At 43.8% G+C, this 18762-nt stretch overlaps 1 protein-coding gene across 2 annotated transcripts in view; it reads left to right on the top strand.

The window, feature by feature from the left end:
• The window catches only part of PTPRR (protein tyrosine phosphatase receptor type R), a 144348-nt gene that overhangs the window by 85147 nt on the left and 40439 nt on the right, over positions 1–18762 (top strand). For both annotated transcript variants that reach the window (XM_083815138.1, XM_083815139.1), the window contains one exon: positions 3014–3276. In XM_083815138.1, coding sequence (XP_083671264.1) covers positions 3014–3276 — 263 coding nt within the window. The remainder of the gene's footprint in view (positions 1–3013; positions 3277–18762) is intronic.

The raw sequence follows: 18762 nt of genomic DNA, 5'->3' as shown, positions 1-18762 counted from the left end.
ACATTCCAATATCCAATTTTTCACATGCCTATCACTTCTTTCTAAACTTACAAGTTTCAGGATTCATAAAATGGTGCAGGGCTCCTGAGAGCAATTTGATTATAGGCTTTCTGCAGCTAACTAATATCAACCCACCAACTTCAGCTCTTTTTTATCAGTTTAAAGATTTAAAGCAAAATTAAAGGTACACAGTTTAATCATACTGCAATAGTGTTTAAACAGACTTGAAATTAGCATTTTTATGTATAAACTAGTCCCGGATTGCCTGAATTCTTTTATTCTCCTTCCATAAAGCCTTTTATAGTGCATTCAAATCACGGTATCCAAGTGCCTCCCACTAATAGTTCATTAAACAACGTGACTAGCACGTTGTTCTTTCATACCCTCCCCAGGGTTTGAGGGAAATTTTGTTAGTCGGTTTTTGTCTCATGTGTACACACACACAGAGCAGCCCGGCTCAGGCAGAGGTATGCACCTGGCCGCATACGCTTGTTGATAAGCACTCATTAGAGAAAACACTTTTAATTGGAGTGAACCATCTTAATTTCCTTGGTTTCAGTGAGATTTTACTATGCAGCCCTGGGTGCCCTAAATATCTCTAGGCAGATGCATTTTCGTATCACTTCTCCGCATAACAGTTGCCAAGATCTTCATCCCAGAGACCTACATCTCTCATTGGGATTTCCTGTTCCTCTCTGGAGATGAATAAAAGGAGTATCTACTGGCAGTTTGAGTGGGTAGCTAGGAGGTACTGGCCAAGCTAGCACGTCAGCTTTCCTTTGCAGAACACTGAGCAGAAATGAAGAGTATCGTGCTACCGGCATGCTGTCGTTCTTCCATATAAGCTGAGTCAAAGAGGACAGAGAAAAAGTCATTTTAGTACTGAACTGAGGCTTCAAACCCTAGGTCTGATACATGAAAAATGAAGAGATGACCCACCTTGTATGTCCTGGAAAACAGCACTTCATGTTGCTCAGTTGCTCCATGCTTCTTGATAATTTGCAGAATGAATCTTCTGAAGTATCGGTAAATCATCGGTTCTTCTAGTTCAGGGGCTTCGTATCTGTTTTCACCTGTACTGACAGACGTGTTTAATGTGACTTGAAATACGAGCACAACTAAGTCCACTTTTCAGAGCTTGGCAACTGGATTGACCACTGTCTTTTTGGCCAATTCTCTTTTTGTGACTTTTACCTGGAATTCGTTAAAAAAACAACCAGCCTAGACCACACTTTCTAAGGATCAAAAGTGGTTCTTCACCTTTTTTTCCAACTTCTGCCAGTGGGAGGCTGTCTTTTTTCTAGGCTCTAGTAATGGAGTATTAAAATGCATCGGAAATAATAGCAGTCCAGAGTTTCGGAGCCCAACCCCATAATTTCCTGGGTCTCCAGGGGAAAAAAAAAAAACCTACATCAAAATACATCAGTGACAAGAAGGTATGGTTAATATTGTCGTGACTGTGAATGTCTCACTATGCATCTGAGAGATGAGACCAAAGCAATCACCGGGGCAAAAGAGGGTTAAAATATTTCAAATCCTCATTTTATCTTTACTGATACCTCTGTCCTTGCTTCACAGCAGGGCTGTTTTTCTGCAAAATAGTGGCAAAGAGCAGCTTATCTTATCCGTGCAATTTAATTCTAAACTCTTCTGAATGAACAGATGGTTTACGTAGCTAAGTCTTGTTTAATGGGTGTATTGCTAATGACATTAGGTCAGTTCCCAGATAAACCTCTAATGCTAATCCTTGAAAAAACAAACCCATCAGATATATCCAATCTTCACTGGAAAGCTCTGGAGTGGTAGATCTCCATGCAGTGCTAGCAGGGAAACAGCTGTCAAAAAATGCAGCAGAAAAAATGCTTTGGTCTAGGCTCTGTTTCTATGGCTTTGCAAAGCAGGATTCAATTAGAGTGCTTTATGGCAACAGATAAAGCAGAGTAGAAAGTATATGGGTATAAGCAGACACCATCAAAGAGCTGTGTAAGTGCCTTTCACCCACCTCCACATGCAATGCTTACGGTAGGATGACTGTCACAGAAGACATGATGGTAATTCTCTTAAGTTTTGTGGGTTTTAGGCACATTTTGCAAGTTGCTCAACTACAGCTTGGAAATTATTTTTCATGTTCCCCTCAAGAGCGATGTGGTATGTCACACGAGTGTAACACAGGCTCCTTTGGAGTAACAGGGCTGAGCACAGTCTACTTGCCAGACCCTGCCAAGCCACCGTGTGAGAACAACCGTGTGGAGCTCAGGGGAAGAGGATCAGTACAACTTTCTGAAAACCTTTTGCTACACATATAGTATGTTCAGACATCAATGTCTTCCTGATTGTAACTTTTCTGAACTGACACAGATCCCTAAATAGCTTCACAGACGACGTGCTGGTTCAGCTTTGTTGCAGAACTGGTTATGTTTATTTGAGGATATTGAGGAACATCCTTGGGATATTGAGGAATATTTCAGGGTAGTAGCAACCTACCATTACAAAAGTGGCCTGGTAAAATTACCCTGTGCAACTATCAGTTCCATACAAAATGAGTAAGAGCTTTTAAGATCATCTGCTCGTAAACTGAAGTTGCTGTAGTTAGATACATGTATCTGGATATATCGTAAGTATCTATTTTGTTTTGTGCCGTTGTCACTCGTGTGTTAGAAACCTTATAAAACGTTCTACAATCACTTTATTTATCAGTGTTTCCTTATTCACAGTGACTTTTGTGACTACTTTCCACTCTGTGTTCTTTGTCCCTTTAATAATACAACCACTGGTATTACAAATAATTACTGGCTCACAACGAGAACTGTTAAAATCCCTACCGCCCACGTGTACTCACGGTGATTTATGTAATGGAAATATTTATCCTGCTGTGAGAAATGCCATGCAACACAACTTGTGGCTTAACTTCTAGGAATGAAAGCCACATTTAGCGATCTTACTGTATTTGTGGTTTCTTTCTTACCTTGTTTACCAGGGAATTGAGACTGGACTTTCTGCTCTGTTCCAATAGGTTCTGTACAGATTAAAGGAGAAGATCCAGTTGTCACTGAGACAAGAGAAGGAAAAGAAGCAGGAGATCCACCTCGCACCGCTTCCCCTGCAGACATCTCAGTCCGAGTATAAGACCACCAACAGCATGGTCCAGCCTGAACAGGCTCCAAAGGTTGTCAATGTGGTAGTGGACCCTCAAGGCCAATGTGTTGCTGAGCTCAAACCTCCCCCATGTGCCAGTCCGTCTCCTTTCAGAATGAAACCTGTGGGGCTCCAGGAAAGGTAGGATGGTGCCCAGCACATTCAGAATTTATTCTGCTTTGTTATATTAATGTTGCTTGATTTGATATGGCTCTTCTGTCAGCTGACTTGGGACATCACCTTACAACATCTCAGAAGTGGGATTTTGGTGTGTTAGTATCTTATCTCATGAATATTCCCTCCTTTCCTTTTCTTTTCATGTGAGCAATGAGAGAGAATTTTGAGCTGAGCTAACTGCAGTACCAGAATTCTCTTTGTGAATTTCTTTCTTCCCCTTCCCAACAATTGCCACAAATAAATACATATTTGTTTTTCATTTTCCCTTGATTTTTGCATGTTTTGATCAAAAACATGGAAAATCCTGGCAAAGGGCACAGTGTCTGCTTACATTTAGTCAGCAAAGGACATTGGTGGTGTCAGGGAATCCCTGACACGTGGGAAACTTAGAAAGGAGAAATATTTATATCAACTAAATACACCAGTCTCATGCAGTGTTTCCTTATCACCCTTAGATCATTTCTTCTTCTTAAATACAGCTTTCCATGATGGTAGGGATACAGCCCAAGGTCTACAGACTTTACAAAAAAGAAAAAGAAGTGATTGCTAATGATGGCAACCTTCGTGGTCAGCTCCTTAGAAATACTTGTGCACCAGACATTGTGCAATAACTCATTTCACCTTTAAAAAACTGGGCCAGTGTTCTTTTTATAAAACCAGTTCCTCTTCTCACAGGAGAATGCACACTGACATCTGTCTCTGCTCTGTTAGAAACCTATATAATTCCTTGCCTGATGGCTGCAGGCCACTTTCATAAAGCATCAGTGCTCTGAGTAACTAACGTAGCATGCAGCTGTGCAACTGAACTCTTCTGCCCCGACACAGAAGATAAATGAAAGAACAGACACCATGCAAATGTGACGGGAAAAGCAGAATGGAAAAGGAGACCAAAGAGAGCAGTCTCTTTGAGGACTCTCAGAGCTGAGACATAGCTCTGATTCAGCTGGAACAATGGGATTTTGGTGACAGATTTTATCAATGGGTTTATGAACCACGGACACTGCTAAGGGAGGGGGACTGAGTCTTCCATATGTAAAAGATGCTGAAAGGCAGATCTGTCATAAAACATGTAGTCGTATCACAAAATGAGGAATGGGAGAAACAAGTAAATATTTTTGGTAGTTGCTTTCATACCACAAGATCCTAGAAATCAAGCATGCAGTATGGGATGTGAGAGAGAAAACTACAGGGGATAGGTTGTCTTCTCTTCCTCTGAAAAGGCAGCTATTATCATATATATTTCTTCTTTACTGTATTCTGTACTCTGAACAAATTTACACACCTTGTGAAACACAGGAGCATTGGAGGCAGAATGTAATAATGCAGCAATACATTTTTCATCAGACATCATCTGATAACCAGGTATAAGGACAATTTTAAATCCCTTTCCACCTTTCTGCACAACAACAACATTGCACTAAGTAGCCTTGGGCCATTACACCTGGCAGTGGTGGACTTCCTAGTGGTCTGCTCCCTGCAAGCAGCACGCTGTGCAAAACAGTCTGCTCACAGCCCTTCTCCTATCGGTATGGAGTGGGGTCAAGCCTGGAGGTCCCTTCCTGACTATAGCCATAGTTTGGGATCTCATTCAGTAGTGTTTCCTACCCTGATTTTGTTTTCTACCAGGGGAAGGAGCTCTTATTGGGCTTCTATGGATATAGGGGTTCCTTGACAAAGTCAGCACCGAGATTCCTTTGGCTAGTTGACTGCACAGAGGCTCCTGAGCAGTAGCTTTTAACTATTTGAACTGCCTCTTTTGATTTCTCGAGCGCGACCCGTGATTATAAAATGCCTTTTATAGTCCATACTGAGAAAACCAGCTCTTCAAAGAGAAATCAACAGACCGTCGGCCAAACCAGGGCGTGAGCCAGCTGCTGTGCTTTGAGATGGGAAGTTTCTGTCTCTCGGCTGGGGCAGGCAAGGCAGATGATGCCTGCTCGCAAGCTCTCCCTGCCCTGCACACTGGGTTCTGCTTCAGAGGGCACATCTAAATGCAAAACTGTGGTGGAACTGGGTACTCACAAAGCACATCTGGCCCTCCGAACCTTTCAATTTTTAATAAGAATTGCATTGGCTGGTACAGAGGCAGACAAATTGTTAATTGAGAACTGTCCATAGACAGCTCTGGGAGTGTGTCCAGCTTCTTAAAATGCATTTTGCGCCTGACTACTCAAGCCAAGTCCACGTACATTTTTTCGCTGTGTATCTCTTTGAAAAGGCTCTTACTCAGCTGTTTATGTAAGACACAGTTTCCCCAGCAGGTTATGCAACGTTTGCGTTATCAAATGCCTGAGGTGCCACGAAGGATTTTGATGCGACGCGCAGTCCGGTGCCCGGTGCCCTGGTCAATGCCGCTGTGGATCGGGCCGGTTCCCCCGTGCCTGCCGCGGCTGCGGGCGTCCAGAAGAGCGGCAGGTGCCCGGCAGTGCCAGGGGCTCGCTGCCTGTCAGAGGCTGCCGAAATGGCGAGCGGCCGCTTTCCAGCCACCCCCGCTTGGGCGCAGCCTCGCCCGTCGCCGCCGGCGCGGTGCCCACCGCCTGCTGCTGCCCGGGCCGGGGGGCGCCGGCACCGCCGGGGCCGGGCCGGGCCGGGGGAGCCGCCGGAGCGACGCTGCCCTTGGCCGGGGGAAGAGCGACATCTAGAGCGGGCAGGCGGCATGGCCCGCCCCGGGCACGGCTGCTGCCGGCAGGGCAGCGCACGGGTGCCCATCGGCGGGCTTGTGTGGGGCCTCGCGGGCAACCCCGAGCTGGGGGAGGACCCACAAGGATCACTGAGTGCAACTCCTGGCCCCGTACTGGACCACCCAAAAATCAGACCCTGTGTCTGAGAGCACTGTCCAAATGCTGCTTGGACTCCAGCAGGCTCGGTGCCCTGAGCACTGCCCTGGGGAGCCTGTCCCAGTGCCCGACCACCCTCTGGGTGCAGAACCTTTCCCTAACACCCAGCCTGACCCTCCCCTGTCCCAGCCCCATGCCGTTCCCTCGGGTCCTGTCGCTGTCCCCAGAGAGCAGAGCTCAGCGCCTGCCCCTCCGCTCCCCTCGTGAGGGAGCTGCAGGCCGCCATGAGGCCTCCCCTCAGCCTGCTCTGCTCTGGGCTGAACAAACCAAGGGACCTCAGCTGCTCCTCATACATCTTCCCCTCTAGACCCTTCACCATCTTTGTAGCCCTCCTTTGGACACTCTCCAACAGTTTTATGTCCTTCTCATGTTGTGGCACCCAAACCGCCCACAGTGCTGGAGGTGAGGCCGCCCAGCGCAGAGCAGAGCGGGACAATCCCTTCCCTCGCCCGGCTGGCAGTGCTGGGCCTGATGCACCCCAGGGTGCGGGTGGCCCTCCTGGCTGCCAGGGCACGCTGCTGGCTCGTGTTCAGCTTGCTGTCAGCCAGAACCCCCAGACCCCTCTCTGTGGGGCTGCCCTACAGCCTCTTGTCCCCCAGTCTGTACATATAGCCAAGGTTGCCCCCATCCCAGGTGCACAATCTGGGTAAACTTCAGTAAACTTGGAAGAGCTGGTGGCAAATTGGCCAGCATTTTTTAGTTCAGCAGTGGCTGTAGATCTCAGAGAAGGTGACTGCATAGTCTGGACCACAGCTGGGCCTGTGGCATCTGCAGATGAATTGCTGTCCTGAGCACTGCTCAAGGATGCTGGCCCATGCTCAGCATGCAGTCGGGGAATTGGTGAAGCACTGGTGGCCAAAGGTGTTTGATCAAGGAGAAGTGATAGGCTTATTAGTGCAAAAAAGCATTGATCCCCTTTCTATTAGTTAGAGACATAGGCCAAACGGGTGAAAGGCTTTCTTCCAAGTCTCCTTGCATCCCCTGAATTGTTTGGTACAGAATGCTTAGAAGTTGCTCTCTTCTAGCATTTTCACAATTGCTGCTCCTTTGCAGCAAACACCTTTTCCATCGGCAACCCCCACGATGTTGTTCCTTACCAAAGGAGCAGGAGAGCTAATGTTTTTCTCCTGTGGGTGTCTTCTGTGACAAACTGTCATATATCTTAGGGCTGATGCCTGAATTTAGGATGTAAATGATCCTTTTCTCTTCCATGAGCATAACCATGAATGCTGCATCAGCCTTTTACAGGTTTATATGAATAATATATTTTTTTTTCCCAGCAGGATAAGCCTTCATTTCATTCTGCTGGTTGGCCCAAAATTTATCTTGATGTGAATGGTTCCAGCCAAAATTAGAGTCTGGTGAAGAGGGATGTGATATTTTAAATTTCATTCTGACATGTCAGGCATTAAAAGTTCTTAGTACAAGCAGTGAGTTGTTAAAACACAAGCACGGTGGGGATATAAACAAGTTACCACAACAGCATAGCGTTCACTTGTTTTACAAATGGATTTATGTTTTCCCCAGACAGTGCTGCTGGGTTTTAGTTACGGTATTATTTGCGACTAGGACAACTGTATTTCAGACAACTGGTGTACAACATTCTATTTTGTTCAGATAATTTAGTTACTGTCTAGCATGCAAAAATACATGGAAGAAAAGAAAATGTGGAAAATAGGTGCTCTGTTGTGTATATTAAAAACAAACAAACAAACAAAAAAAAAAACACAAGCAATGCTTTGGAAAGTCTTCTCAAGCATTAGTATTCCATCCTAGCCACAAGGACCTAAAACTGTGTCTATTAAATCTAAATAATCAATGGGAAAAATCACAGCACTGTTTTCTCGGTCTGTTACACAGTTATTAGATAATGATTCTGTCTAAAAGGAAGAGCTCCTCATGCTCATGTATCAGGAGCTAGGGGCATGCAAGACTCAGTCAGACCATGTAACATTTTACACGTGCTTTGTACTCAGTCGAGTTTTGTTTGGGGTTTGGGTTTTTTGTTATTGTTGTTGGGTTTTAGTGCTGATTTTTTTTTCTGTGCAAATAAATACAAGAAAGTTGAGAATGTAATAGAAGGAAAAAAAGCTTTCCAATTAGAACAAAACCCTGGCAGATTTTTTAAATGTGAAATACAAGAATTCTGTAGCTATGCGGGAACACTTCTGGGACACAGGAGAACTTAAGATCCTCTGGGAAAGGGAAGGCAGGCAAAGTCAGCGTGAGCAAGACTGGAGGGGAGAGGGCTGCCCACTGACATCACTCAGCCATGCACTGTGCCAGGCATCCTGATAAGTGTGCAACCAGGTCTGCAACATCTAGTGAAAATCAAGAGGCATCAGAGCAGAGAATAGTAGGGGGGGGAAATCATCTAAACTGATGTCAAGTATAGCACCCCACTAACATGACAGGCAGTGCTGAATGTTGGCTTGAATTCTGATTGTGAGAGATCCACACAGGATGTTGCTTTTTCCCACAAAGAAGAGCAGCACTATAAAAATCTAAGACATGGGTAACAGATTGCAAACAGTGAGGTGTCCCTTATCATCCTGAAGAGGCCTGTAAGTTGATGGTTCTTCTCCAGTTTGAGCAAATGCTCTCTGGACATACGCTGAGAATAGATAATTGTAACTATAATGAGAAAAAAAAAGTTAAAGTAATGTGTATTGCAAAGCTGATAAATGTTCGCATCTGTCTGCTTCCTTGTATTACGAGAAAATGAAATATTCTGATGGAAAAGAAAAACAGTACATAGTTTAGTAACTAAAAAAAAAAGTGTTTGAATAACCCATACTAGTCTGTGAGACTAGTACACCAAAAGGTAAAGTTTGAATCAGGGGTGTGTTTGCAAGAGGTACTCACACACGTGCACACAGAAATAACAAAAACAATGATTGTTCTCTACCAGCCTTTGGCATCCTTCCTTAGAAATGTCTTGCATTTGACACCTTTACAGAGAAAACCACGGACAGTTTAGACTTGGAAGAAATTCCTAAGTTAATACTGATAGCTGTTCTCTTTTATTGGTTATTCTGCATAGCCACACAAATTAAACTATTGTTCTGGTCACCTATACGATTTCTGTGCCCTCAGTTGCCATCCAGCAGATAAACACCATGGGTGTCAAATAGTAACTGTAATACCTATTTTCCTGCTGTTAGAAAAGCAGTATCCTTAAAAAGAATTATTATATTCATGCTACTGCGTGCCAAATAAATACCCTGGTTCAACTTAGTAAGAAATGTTGGAGAGAGGGTAAAAAACCTGATGTACTCTTCATTTCATTACCATAATGGCAGCTGCATCTCCTCTCTAGTAGATGAGAAAAAAATTTCCAACAATTCTCTCTGGTTCTGTTCTGATTTTTAAATCACAGCGCCCTGTTGGTACTGCAAATATAATTATGGTGTTGCTGATCTGCTATCTTTATACAAAACCGGCTATTGTGAGCGACCACTGAAAGTACTACTCAGAGGGTAGCACCTTGCAGTTGGAGGCCTGTAAACATGCCAGTTTTTGTAGTTTATGACAGAAGCATGGGAACTTAATATATTTACAGGAAGGGGCCTTGAATTTCCTGGCTAAAATATACTAGCTTTGCATAGATTTGGAGGATAAATTTACCCTATTGTGTGGAGCTGAATATGCTTTCTGCATTCTTAATTTAAATCCTAGGGATTGTTTTCAGGAAAATGTCAGTGCAATTGTTCAAAGCACAGCTATGTGCCAGCACACAAGCAATAGCTGGAGAACAATTTTACACTGATATCCTATCAAAAGGAATTTGGAAAGCACCAGGGAGCAGTAAAGAGTTTGGAGGTGGGAGAAAGGAATTCTTGTGCTCCAGCCTGTGTCTGCCACCAACTCATTAGAGCACTTTGGACATGCCACATAAACCTCCTCTGTCCAATGCATAGAGGCTGTCGGGCTGGCATGCCCATCTGAAGAGATGCAGCCCAGACGAGACCCGCAACCTGAAGTACAGTAAAAGTACTACGTGCTACTATTTGTGCATGCAGATGAAGAGGCGTGTGGAAAGAAACTTTCAGAAGTACCTAAAAATGCGTTCTCTAATTTGGCAGACCCCTCAACTGTGTTGTGTCCAAGTGTGTAAGATGCACTGATGAATTCAATACACCAAGAAGTGTTTGCTAGCACTGAGGCCAACTAGCAGAGATTAGTCCGTGTCCATGCTGCCAAACTCCCTTTACCTCCAAACGAGTAGGGGCTGGATGCTGACTGCCTACTGAAAATGCCTTGTGCATGAGCTAGCTCCCAAACTATGCCAGGGAATTAATTGTTTTGGAGAGCTCTTGTTGGCAAAGGCTAAAAACAAGCCAAGGGCACGGCTTGCAATTCAGCAATATTGATTACCGAGTGGCAGTGCCTGGGATAGTTTCCTGGCACTGCCTCATTGCTTCTGTAGATGTGACTTGCACACTGAGAAGTGCACATCTGGTGTCGCAGCTCGCATGATGGGAGCACTCCTGATCATGTCCTCTAGTAACCCGCCTTTCAGCATGGGGTGTCCCCACAGCCCAGCACTGTGGCTTCTCTCCTCCTCGGGGACCACAGAGGCCACAGGGCGACTGCCTGCACCTGCACGTTGGGTGACAGGGGAAGGGCAAGGGCTCTGTGCTACAGCGGTGGGAGAAACTGGTCTGAGTAATGGGGACATGAAATGGGATCCAGCTGGGAGGGTCTCCTGCTCAGTGCCTGAGAGGTGAAAGATCTCTTGTAGGATGTGAATGCATAACTAGGCATGGAATTGTGCTTTACCTCCAGCTTGCATGCGTCTAACAATTCTCTTAGTGCAGTCTCTCTGAAAACTTTCTGCAAACACCGGACCTCTGAATTGCAGAAATGTCTGCTCAGCCCAGTCCATTGCAGACGTCTTTGCTTATCTGCAGTTTAGGAAGAGGGCAGGAATGTGAATTGTCCTGTTTCTCTGAAGGGGAAGTGAACTCAGGCACCAGCCTAACAAAGACCCTTTAAAGACTGTATTTTAACTATTCGACTACTCACTGTTTTAGGAGGTGTTTTAGTTGATGTTAGAACTCTTTGAAGCAATACTCAATGGGAGTTAATGATCTAAATAAATAGATGCAAATAACTACATGCCATTGCCCAAACACACATCCACAGCCCATTTCCCTGTGTCTCTAGCACCTCTTGCAAATTACTTCACCTTAGCGTGGGTAGATGCTATGTTGCCTCTCCTAGCTCCATCTCCGTTTTGTCACATCTAAATTGTCCCACATCCTTCACATCCTTTTTTTTTTTTCTTTTTCCCCTTGCAAAGAGCTAAAAGCTCTTCAAAGCACGTGACATTCATTTCTGGGAGTGGATAATTCAGGCAAATTAGCCCACCCTTGTTCAGAAAAAAATCTTCTGGTGCAGCTTCATGTCCTCTCAGAAGTAGGGAAGTGCTCAGTTTAGAGTGCAGCCTCTGCCTACACTTGATTTTGCCTTTTCCATCCTGTGAGGTTTAGTCAGGAATTTTATAATAATTTTATTGTATTCCCAGGTCTCTTATCTTGCGTTTATTCTTGTTACTCTAGTTGCTACTGGTTTTAGCTTGTACACAGGAAACCGCAGTGCCAATCAGTGTTGTTCCCAAGGTGACAGGAAACCCTCTTTGGTCGGATGTTGATTGTGCTTGTCTTTACTGCTCCACCCATCACATTTTCTTCCTTTTTGGCTTAAGTTAAGACAAATTAATCAGTGGCCGCCATCTGGTAGACAGTTTTGGTGGCTTTGCAGTGATTCGTCCAGCTGATCTTTTGAAAAGTAACACACGGCTCAAGAAACCGAGGGGAAATATCTATGTGAATATTTAAATGCTTCTGTAGGCCTAGGATCACACAGGCCAATGTTGCCCTGGGCTCATGACTAATTTGAGATGTGTGAGTAATCTTCTTGTCTTGTCCAGCAGCGGGTTTGGTGTTTTAAGCACTGTTAAACCAAAGGTTGCAGCTTTCCAGTGACTGACTTCTACAGTTCTGCTTGGGCGCTGCTTTGCTCCTGTGGTCACCCATCGCAGCATTTCTGAGGCTAATGTGTAGGCAGAGGGGGACAGCTGCGAAAACGAGATTGCAAATTAGCTGGACTGGAATGCTCCAAATAGCTCAGCCCCTGGCAGCACGTGTCCATCTGAGACATTCACAACCAAATACACTGCCTTTTCGCACAGGCCGTTTGGAAATACTGTGCTGAGGGAGAGAGTGAGGAGAGCACCAGCTTCGTTATGAGGGTTGGGCTACCCCTTCGGGCAGGATGAGCTCCATTACATCTCGTGAGCCCTTGACTAAAACCCACAGGTGCTGATTTCAGGAACAGGAACAACCTGTGCAGAAGGGAGCATCCATACCAGATATACAGGATTTTGATATTTACAGGTAATGTTGATTGTTCAGTTTTGGGAGCTTTATAGAAAAGTCTCCTTCAATGTCTGAAAAAATGTTCGTGCTTCAAATTAAGACAGAATTATTCACCTTTCCTTTTGTTTTGAATTGGACTGCTCATTGATCATGCCATTCCTTTTGTCCAGCTGTTCTGCAGGACTGCCTAAAGCTGACTTTAGTTCAATTTCCCTTAATTTAAAACGTTAGGAACAGACACAGAACAGCAGTTAAAGAAAGAAAAGGAAACCATGAAAGTCCCTCCAAACCTGCAGTATAAAATGTCTAAGTATGTCTCTGAATTGCAGGAAGCCACATACTGGACAATGCTCACCGAGTATCCAGCTTATATTGTAGCCACCAGTTAATATGCCAGGCCATGAATCTCTTCTTTGACTGCAATCATAATTCATTTTATTTCTGTGCCTAGTCAGAAGAACACTTGCAAATGATGACTGTCAAATTACACAGCTTCTTTTAGGGAGAAAAAAGAAAAAAAAAAACAGTCCTGGAAATTCAGCAGAGGTCTTTTACACAGTCAGAGCCAATATGTACAGAAAGCTTAACATCACTTGCTAGCAGAAATGTCACTTGTTTGCAAACACACCTTTCCTCAAGGAACACTGCCTGTAAATCTGTGGGTCAGGCTATTTCTATTTCTCGCCTCTTGTGGGAAAATCTCTTTGGCATTTATAGTAATATAGTACCTGAGCGCCTCAGTCGCAGAGCGGGATCCCTCAGTGCAAGGTTCTTTATACACACAAAGAAGAAAAGATCCTCTATCCAAAAAGCTTACAATCTAAACATAAGACAAGGTAGTAAATGTGTACAGACAACCAGGCAAGCCTCGGGAAGTGGAGAAGCAATATCACCACGGCAGGCATGAGGATGCCCAAAGTATGCTGTGCGAATGGCTCAGCCCAAGAAACATTGCCCATAGGCTGTAAGCAGCTCACCCCATACGACACTGACATTTCAGTCCTGTACTTGCTAGAATTGTTTGTCTCCTTTCATACCATCACATCCAAGCTGATGCATCAGTATGGTTTGACTTTGAACCTTGGCTAAGTATGGCCATAAGTATGTTTCAGGAGCTCATTTTATTATTTTCATACTAAGGCAAGTGAGATATAATCGGTTAAGTAACCGAATCAAGGTGATATTGCAAATTAGTGCCCTGTCTTCATAAAATACCTGGACTCTTGAACTCTTCTTTCTGTCCTCTGGCCAGTGGAATCTGTAAGAAGCTCCAGCAGTGATATTTCTTTCTGGGGACAGGGACTTCCCTTTTGTGGCCTGTGAAAGAAATGCTTTTGATGCTTAACAAACAGCGCACATTGTTGTTATTAATTTATGGTAGCTATAATTATCTCTGTTATGTTAATACTGCTATTTGATAACAGGAGCAAAACAGAGCACAGCAACTTCAAATGACTGCTGAAATATGTGATAGGCATCAGAAGGGGAAGTACTGTATATAATTCCCACACAGAAAAATGTCGTTATGCACAATGTTTCTCTAGGGAACTCCGTCTCGATGCTCCGGGATGGCCAACAGCTGCTGCCGCTGAGAGATGGAGCCAGCGCTGGGCAGGAGGTGGCAGAGCCTGCCCCTCCGTCAGGTCTGGTGCTTCTGCTTCCTGCTGTCCCCTGGAAGCTGCTTCTCCCTCCTCTGAGATGTCTCAAATCCATCCTGAGTCGTAGTAAATTCCCCTGGGGGACGTTCACATAGTCCAGAGGTTTTCGGTTCCTTTCCCTGGATTTGATGGTGGACATAACAGAGTAGCCTTACAACAAATAAAGGAAAACAGTCAGGGCTGCAGCAAAGTACACAATAGCTAATAAATCCAATTTGCATGGTCTTGTTTCACTTTAGACTCCATTTAACTTGTTTTGCCTCAGTGGATTTGTAGGGGTATCTGCAAAGAGAATTTGGCCCTCAGAGTACTGTGCTAAATAGGTTTGTAAAAGAAGAAGGCATTGTGGAAAGCAGAAAGCTGGTATTGTAATTAATCCCAGGGGTAATCCTCCAGCTACAGAGAATGCATTTGCGATTTGCTGATAAGATTAGAATGAAATAAATGTTTTCTGCTTTATCACAAGGATTTTCCCTAATGTAGATGGTCTAAATTCTGCTCCAGTCCTTGCGTCCAGTGTTGGCTCTGTCCCAGCTCAAAGCCTCCAAGCTATGGAGCTCATTGTCCTGGGATGCTGCAGAGGTCATGAAGTAAGCAAAGAGAGCTGTCTGAAGGAAAAATCGTGGAAGAGAAGGCACCAGACACAAAGATGTGCCATCAGCCTTTGGTTCAGGATGTTCCAGAGCTACAGATTGCCAGAAGCTGGGGGACATACTGACAAAAAGCACCTATGTTAATTAAGTAATTGGTAATTCCTGCTGACTTTGCTCTTGTGTTCCTTCCCCAAACTTCCTCTTGGTGGCCATAGTTGAAAACAGGATACCAGTCAACCTGTGGTCTTACATAGCACACTGTATGTCTACATCACTCCGTCAGCGTGTGTTAATGTGCCCCATGTTACATCGTTAGCTAGAGGGAGCTGTACGTGCTGAGAGGGTTTGGGGCGAGAGGAATGCAGGGCAGGTTGGGGCAAGGGGAGCAGTCTAGTCGTCTTTCATATATGACTTCTCCTTTCTCTTTATTCCATTATACAATGTGTATTTAGAGTAACCCTGCTTTTATCAGACTCCTCACATTTCCCTTCTCTATTCAAATTCACAGAAGTGAATTTATATCGAGTGATATGAGGTTTTTAAGGTCACAAATCCTTTGCTAACAGAGAACTATGAATCTGAAGCAGTTTTAATTATTTCACTCTGAAATTTCCAGTCTGTACTAGTACATTGACAGACTGCATGTTGGAAGAGTAGGTGCAGGAAGCCTTTGCTCAGGCCCATGCCTTCATCTCTGGGCACAGGTTCAGCTGCATTTCCCTTCTCTAGAGCCCAGCCTGTGCATTCCCTTATAGGAACATCTCTGATGAAGGAGAGCAGTGGGCATGGCCATGGCCTCCATACACAAGCCGTGGGACCTGCTGAGCTCTGTAGAAAAGAGCTCCAGACCACTTACCTGTCTGTCCCTCATCAGCTTCTCAGCCCGAAACGGGACTGCACAACTTGGCCATACCACTTCTGAAGACCTACCTAATCTCTGGGGTGCAAGGTAAAGTAAACTCTGGTATGTGGACACTTACACCTGTCTTTTAAAAGCATTCAAGCATTGCTCCATTTCAAATTGCAAGCCCAAGTGAATATCCTAAACCTCATTCTCAAAGGGAATCCAGGCACTTTGTACATTAATACAGTTGTTTGAGCAAGCCTGCCCATAGAAAGCATGGCTGGAAACTACTGAAGAAAATTGAACTGAATGAAGAAGAAAATGCTGGGAAGAGAGAAATGTTTGCATACTTAGCTTAGGTGTCAGCTCTGAAAACTTCAGAAAACTTCTGCCAGCTCAGTGGCAGACCTGAGTGTACGTTCCTGGCTCCTGGCTCTGACAGCCTGAATCCCATCAGCTCACAGTATAACTTAAGCGCGTAAGTCACTCTGGAAATGGGATTGCGCCTTCCCAAGTGTCTGAGCTAGAAAGATTTTTGGTCCGTACAGCCAGCCTTTGTCCACTGTGTCACTGAATGGAGCAATTTCATCAGCTACTACCTTTGGAAATGAAGGGCACTGTCCATAGATGGCGCAGCTTTGTTGAACAATGGTGTGGGTCTGGAGGTTTTGCATGCTTCAGGAACTGCTGTTTTTCAGTAATTTCTTCAAAGTGCACTAACAATTCATTTGTCTGCTTAGAAATCTTCTCTGTGACACTTGAAGTAGTTTAAAGATAATGAAGACCAAGTCAAATAAACAAGGAATGTGCTTTTATATTATCTTAAGGTTGACAGGGTGTAGTAAACGCCTCTTTTCCCAGATGTTCCTTCCTGTCTTTCCCAAATGGCAAATGCACCAGGAAAGAACTCATTGTACTGATTAGTCTTCAAGTAACAATAAAAAATATTTTTTTTCTTGCTGATACTGTAAGAACACTCTCTGCTCATTTACATGAAGGATATTTCTACCCATGCCTTTTTTCCAGATTGACTGATTTTCTCAAAAAAGTACTGAAGTACATTAATATGTTAATGGATTATATACCTGCTTGTTTGGATTTTTAATGGCTGTATATTTGTTCTTTAAATGAGCAGCAGGTGCAGGCTGGAGGTAGAGATTGTGCTTAAGAGGTTAATTAGTATGGAACAAACACATTATGCTAGAGAGACTTACTGAGATTACTTCTGTTATGAAGAAAAAAAAGTTTTTTATCTAAAGTTGAAAAAACTTTTTTTTTTTTACTATAGATCTGACAAACTAGATAGCAAAACATCTCAGTTAAGCAGTCGTTAAAGTATTTCCTAGAAGTTGCTTCTGTAGTGTTGCATCTCTCTGTTCCCATTTATTAGGTCACTTCTCTTAGATAGGCTACTGTTCTCTAATACTGCAGGCAAGCACCCTCTGGGCACGCTATAGTGCTCAGCAAAGAAGTGAGCCGGGCATGTGCTGAGAAACGTAATCAGACTTTGCATCTAGCCAAGATATCTACATGGGAAATGATAGTGCCTGGCTACCGCTCCTCTAAGGCATCGCAGAGGCACTCATGGACTGAAATAGTAGAGGGGCAACTCATACAAGGAGGACAGAAAATATTTTGATTTTTTTTTCAATTTTCAAACAAGACGCAGCAGACAGAATATTTTTTTTTAATAGTTCTTTCTTGTTGGTTTACCTTAAATAAATGCATTATGTGAACTCAATAACCTGTGCCTTTGTTTAATCTGTGCAGCCTCAACAGCTAATTGTTATTCCTCCCCATCCTCTTTTTCCTTTCCCTATTCTTTTAATCCCTTTTGTTTATATTCATTATAGCTTGGTTTAAATTAGCGTGTGTATTAATTGGAGAGAGAACAGGTCATCCTGTATGCTTGTGCAATGAGGCCTCCAGTATGAAATAGAGCAATGCTGCAATGTGAGCAAATAATAGTAGCAATAAACATGACTGCATTCAATTAAAGCTCTACCATCTAAAGCAAATTAACCATAAATTAGTAAACATTTATTCAGCACTTGGAAAAAACAGCTCAAATGAGCACAACAAATTAGCATCTTCATTTATTTTTATTTCTGAACATTTAACTCAGTTTTTATCTGTGCTAAAAACACATATATGTGAGAGTGAGTCAGAAACAGAGCTTTATGTTACCCTTCAAATTTTATTGGAGAGAGGAGCTTGCGTGACAAAATGCAATTTTAATGTAGAAATAATCTACAGGAAAAGATGGGAGGTTGTATAAGCTTTGCATTTTTGAACAGTCAGTTCCCGTAGCAGAGCAGCATAGCCTTATCGAGGGCAGAACAGGAGTGAATTGGCAGTACATTAGAAAGCATGATTAAAAGAGGGAAAGTTGAAACTACTCTCATGTCAGCTGTTTTCCTCTACAGGATATTGAGCCATTCCTGTCCTAACCAGATACTGATTGCTTAAAACTTAGTCCAGAAGTACTTGTCAAAACCGTTTCCTTAGTTCATTTTGACATGCTGAGCTTTGAGTAGATCCTGAGAATTGTTTGCAATTTAGTGCTGGAAGTATTGGCCTGCTCTCGCTCATGGCTGTGGGAACAAGATCAGACCCTCTGGAGAGAACATCAAGTGCCTTCGCTTTCCAGAAGAACTGTTTAAACATTATAGCTGAGGCTCCTGATCGGTGTCTATGGACTCAGAGAGGGCTGGAGGATGCTGACAGGTTTCTTGTGGCTAGGAGGCTGCAGGAGGGTGGAAGTCTTGTCTCCCAGTAGCTGTGTATCCTCTCTTCTCCTTTTCAGTAGGCACACAGCCTGCTCTAGTTACCTCTGGACCTCTTCCTCAGAGTGAGAGGTAGAAAGCATCAGTTGTTCAAGTGTCAAATAAATGGAAAAAAAAATAATGTAATACTAGAATACTATGAGGAGAACCGTGTGATAGAGCAAACGTGAGCAGAGGTAACACATCTTCTTTCTGGCAGATACCTAGGGTCAGTGTCCCACGATCAATTGCCTCTCCTATAGTTCTGACCTTAAATGTCCAGGCTGTCCTGAGCTTAAATGTCCAGGTATCAGGCTGTATCAGTTGGTCATGATGCATGTTATCCTTTAATGCAACATAATTCTGTCAT

This window comes from Anser anser, assembly GCF_964211835.1.
Source record: "Anser anser genome assembly, chromosome: 1".
NCBI classification, from domain to species: domain Eukaryota; kingdom Metazoa; phylum Chordata; class Aves; order Anseriformes; family Anatidae; genus Anser; species Anser anser.
Note: the sequence above shows the minus strand (reverse complement) of the source record. Positions and strands in the feature narration are given on the sequence as shown.